The 4,898-nt window shown below is 50.7% G+C and overlaps 1 protein-coding gene across 1 annotated transcript; it reads right to left on the reverse strand.

The window, feature by feature from the left end:
* Positions 1–896: 896 nt before the first annotated feature.
* LOC123138213 (transcription termination factor MTERF8, chloroplastic) lies at positions 897–4,357 on the reverse strand. Its single transcript, XM_044558142.1, has 2 exons — positions 2,984–4,357; positions 897–1,271 (listed from the first exon to the last, which is right to left on the reverse strand). The coding sequence occupies exon 1, from the start codon at positions 4,239–4,241 to the stop codon at positions 3,024–3,026; it is 1,218 nt and encodes a 405-aa protein (XP_044414077.1). The 5' UTR covers positions 4,242–4,357; the 3' UTR covers positions 897–1,271; positions 2,984–3,023.
* Positions 4,358–4,898: the final 541 nt, after the last annotated feature.

The following is a 4,898-nucleotide window of genomic DNA, read 5'->3' on the forward strand; positions in this document are numbered from 1 at the left end:
AAACGTTGTGCCAGGAGGCAAGAAGTCCCACTTTGCCAAGGTTCAGGAGGCTTGCAGGCAGGATGTCGATCGGGCATTTGGTGTGCTCCAATCTCGATTTGCTGTTGTCCGGTACCCTGCTCAGACCTGGTCGAAAGATCAAATATGAAAGATCATGACTTGCTGTGTCATCTTGCACAACATTATCATTGAGAGCGAGCAGGAAGAGCCAGTGTTTGACACTGAACCATACTACAGGCAGGGTCCTCTTGCCCAAGTTGATCACCAGCTACCGGCAACCTGGACTGCCTACCTCAATATGCGTCAAGAGATTCGAGACCCACAGGTGCATCAACAACTGCAGCAGGATCTGGTGGAGCACCTATGGAGGCTCAAGGGCGACGCCTAGCTCGACGTGTGATGAAATATGAGTCTTTATTTGTTGAACTATATAATTTCTATTGAACTATTTGTTGTTGAACTATTTGTTATACTATTTGATTTCTATTGATTTTCCGTGATGAACTATGTGATAAAAAATTACTTATGTTGAATTCACGCCGAACCACGGCGAATATGGGCCGGTTCGCGCCGACATCGGGCCATATTTTGCCGAAAGTGGGCCAAAAAGCGGACACATTTGCGTCAAAAATGGGCCGATATCGGTGCCTGGGGGCGACCTGGGGGCGATGGCTGAGTGCCCAACCGCCCCAGAGCCGATTATACCGCCGGCTCGCCCCCAGGCGGCGATTTTTATGCCTCCTGGGGGAGCCAACGGCTGGAGATGCTCTTAAGAGGGTTGCGGTACCCAGTTCATCAGGATCAAACCTCACGTTTGGCGCTTTAGTGTTTAGTGACTCCAGTTTTTTCCTAGTTAGCAGTGTCATATCTCATATTTTCTCGAAGGGCCGTTGGCCGAACTTTATTAGAATGGGAAAAAGAGTACAACTGGGGACAGTCTAGGCGAACTAGAGCTGAGACCCAAGATAAGACGAACAAGGAGTCCTCGCTAACAAGAGTACAGAGAGTAATACAAACATGCCGATATGAGTAGACCTAAGTTGGCAAGTCACTAATGCATCCCGCAGCCCTCCACATGCCAATGTCTTCGATAATCTGGTCCAAAACTCTGTCCGCTGTACTGGCAATGTTTTCAAAAATCATCGCATTTCTTTCCTTCCAGATCCTCCAGTGCAACAGAATCACGATAGTGTCAAAGTTCCGCCTCGTGTGTTTAGGGATTGCCACCCTGGCCTTCAGCCACCAATCCTCCGTCGTGCTGAAACTGTCATCTGGAATCTGAAAATCAGCTCCAGTCCATGCCTTAAATCGCACCCAGACTTGATTAGTAAAGCAGCAATGCACAAACAAATGCGTGCAAGTTTCAGGTTCAGAGAGGCACAAGGGGCAAGCGCCATTGGAGGGCCAGCTCCTGCTCTGTAAGTTGTCTGCCGTTAAACACCTCCCCTATGTACAGCCAGCCACATGAAGAATTTACAGCGAGGCGGTGCCTTGGATTTTCAAATTGGTTTGCAACAAGCAAAGCGTGTGTTCCCCAAGAAGAACATCTGATAAGCACTACCGACCGAGAACCGAAGATCCTTAACTAAAACCAAAATTACGCGTTTCTTTCAAACTATAGTTTACTTACCGCTAAAAGTTTACTATAATGTTCACCATACTATGATTAATTTCCAATGATTTGTATAGAAACATCTGTTGTTGTCTGAATTTTGAACCCAAAAATCAAACTTGAGATTGAAACGTGTTAAACCTAGGTCATAGACCAATATGGTGATATTTTAGATAAAATCGACATACTGGTTGAGAGAAACTTCTTGTTTTAGTTTCAAGCTCTACTTTTGGATTCAAAATTCAGACAACCTATTTTTTTACTTCCAAAAATGCTAGTAAAACGAGCATAATTCACTGACAATCTATTGGCATACGACTTGAGAGAAACCTTCTATTTTAATTTTAGTTGTGAGGAGGGAGAAATGACATAACAGAGGGGAGAAAATATGCGATGTGGCACCACTGACTAGTTCAAAATTGGAGTCAAACAGGTCAAAACCGGCTAAATAAGGACGAAGGGTTATAAAAAGAAGGGTTTTCATAGTTCAGAGGGGTAAACTGCAAAGCAAAGTTAGGTATTGTATTTCTTCCCGAAACTTCCCAAGAAAAATCCCGAATTGGATCCAAAGTACAACCGGACAAGTTTATGGAGTGCTATGGACTTCTCTCATCACACTATGGGCTATCTAGACAGGGCAACAGAGCATTATCCAACTTAAGAAGCAATCACTAAACAAAATGCAGCCTGTCGAAAGGTCACATACAGACCCAGGGATGCTTCGAGTAGTTTGTATTTTCATAAATCTCAGTCACCTGAAATTGCACCTTGGTTAGTCTAAATTTATACTTTCCAGATCATGCAACTTCAGTGCAAGTTTGAATCCATAGCTGATATACAAAAGTTAGATGAGATGTGAATTGTTGGATGTTGATCCAAAGGCTTAAAAAGGCGACTGAGGTATATAAATATTTCAAGCAACTTACAAAATATACACTCCCAAAATATTTTTTGCTGGGTCACATTGTGATCAGTGGCACTGGCAAGCATACTAGTATACTGAAGCCAGCTACTCCTATTTAGGTTTAATGTATTGTCCAGGGGGATTACTTTAGGGCTAACAGCAACTCAGATATGCACAATAAGAAATGACCACTGTGTTAAACACTTTTGAAGCATTGCATTGCACGCATATGGAAGGGAAAGATGGCGATGTTCATCTTCTGTAAACAAGAGAGAACCAAATAGACATATGCTTGCTCAGAGTTCTACACCAAAACTCATTGTTCAGTCAGTAATGAACGCTTCCAAGTTCCAAAATTATAAACATCGACCTCGTTGTTGTCGACTGTAATCAACCTACACTAAATGGTCATGAATCTGGTATTGTTCATCAGTAGAATCAGGTTATACAAGGGAGGGTATACACACCTACGCACACCTCCAGGATTCTCTTCTAGTCACTCAGTGCTCACTGAGCTTTCACCGGCGCCTTCCCGGTACAGGCAGCGTCGTAAGCATCGCCGAGGCCGGGGATACACTCCTCGAAGGGGGCAACGAACTTCTCCAAGAACTTCTCTTCCGTCGGCGCCACCACGTTGAAGAAGCACCGGTCTTCCTCGATCAGCCGCCTCTGCTTGAGGAGCTTCACTACGAGATGCCGGGGCATGAGCCTCCTCTCGAGGCTGTACATGAGCAGCACCGACCGGCGCGCGATGTACTGCGGCTCCAGCCCGACCTCCTTGACCAGGAACTCGGCGTTGCGGCGCAGCCTCTCCTCGGAGGCGACCAGGATCCGCGGCGCCTTGCTGATGGCCAGGCTCACCTCCTCCTTGGACCACCCGAGAGTCTCCCTGAGGACGGCGATCTTGGCGTCCACCTTCTCCTGGCCGATGCACCCGGCGGTGGAGATCGCGTGCCGGAACATCTGGGAGCCCGGTGGCACGCCGAGCTCAATGGCCCGCCGCACGGAGTCCTGGACGTACTCGGGGTGCATGGTGACCAGGCGCGGCGCGGCCACGAGCAGCTTGGAAATATCACAAGCACTTAGCCCGCATTGCCTGAGGAAGGAGACGTTGGGCTCGACCACCTTCTCGAGGTCGGAGGTGAGGAGCCAGTAGTTCCAGTCGCTGGCCTGGAGCAGCCTCTCCGGGGAGCCGAACAGGGGGAGCCAGAACTGCACCTTGGAGACGAAGCTGCGGCAGAGGAAGTAGCGGCCGGCGATCTTGGCGAGCCGGGCGACCTGGGAGGTGGAGAGGCCGAGGGCGCGGAGCTCCGCGGAGATGGGCGCGAGGGAGCGCTCGATGCGGGCGCAGAGGATGCGCGGGTTGGAGGCGACGGCGGCGGCGACCTCCTTGGGGGAGAAGCCGAGGCCGTCGAGGAATGCGAGGACGGCGTCGGGGTTGGAGGCGGACTTGAGGTGGGCGAGGTTCTTGGAGGCCTTGACGGCCTGCGGCTGGGTGAGGTGGCAGTTGGCGACGAGGTAGTCCTCGACGGCGAAGCTGTTTCCCGGAGCGGTGGCAGCGCCGGCGGCGGTAGCGACGTGGGGGATACGGAGGCGGAGGCGGAGGCGGCAGCGGGCAGAGAAGTGGACGGCGGCGAGCGGACCGGCGGCGAGGAAGACGATAGGCATGGGGGAGTGGAGCATGGCGGGGCAGGGGAGGAGACGTGGCGCGGAGGGAGTGGCCATTTTTGACCGGGATGCGTAATCCACAGCCGCAGCTGCTAGCCGCAGCGCTGTAGCGTGCTGCGTGCGCGAGCACGAGCGAGTGGATACTGGATAGATAGCTTTACTCGTTCTTTGACTAATTTTCTGTATCAGGACCATGCAAGATAGAGATAGAGAAGTACTGCAACGCGCTGGATTCCAACAAATCGAAAAGTTTCGAACAAGGAGTTCCTATAGGAGTTCAAAACATAAGAGTTCTGCAAGTAGTAACAAATGTCTTTGAGTGGTATCCACGAAAAAATGCAGGATATTTCTGAACCAGGCTTTCGCCCCGCTTTATCGACAAAGCAACAATAGAATAAAGTATACGATCAGGTGATGAGGTGACCCATATATAACTCTGATCTGAGGATAACCGGGCCATGCATAAGAGCAACTCCAACGCGGCGACCCATTTCGTCCACGCGCGTTGCCGACCCAAACGGACGCGCGTCCGTTGTTCGTCCACCTGCCGACCCATTCTCGGCCCATTTTGAGCCGGATTTGCATCGGCGCGGACATGAGACGGACGCGCGCGCGCCCGCCTACTCCCCCTGGCCCGCTGGTCGGTGGCACATTGACCATCCTCTCCCATTCCAACAGTAAACCCTCGCCCGCCTCCTTCGTTGCCGCCGCCGC

Source organism: Triticum aestivum, chromosome 6B (assembly GCF_018294505.1).
Source record: "Triticum aestivum cultivar Chinese Spring chromosome 6B, IWGSC CS RefSeq v2.1, whole genome shotgun sequence".
Classification (NCBI taxonomy): Eukaryota; Viridiplantae; Streptophyta; class Magnoliopsida; order Poales; family Poaceae; genus Triticum; species Triticum aestivum.

Bases quoted from the DNA above. Each gene is read 5' to 3' on its own strand.
- LOC123138213 (XM_044558142.1), bottom strand. From the start codon at position 4,241: ATGGCCACTCCCTCCGCGCCACGTCTCCTCCCCTGCCCCGCCATGCTC.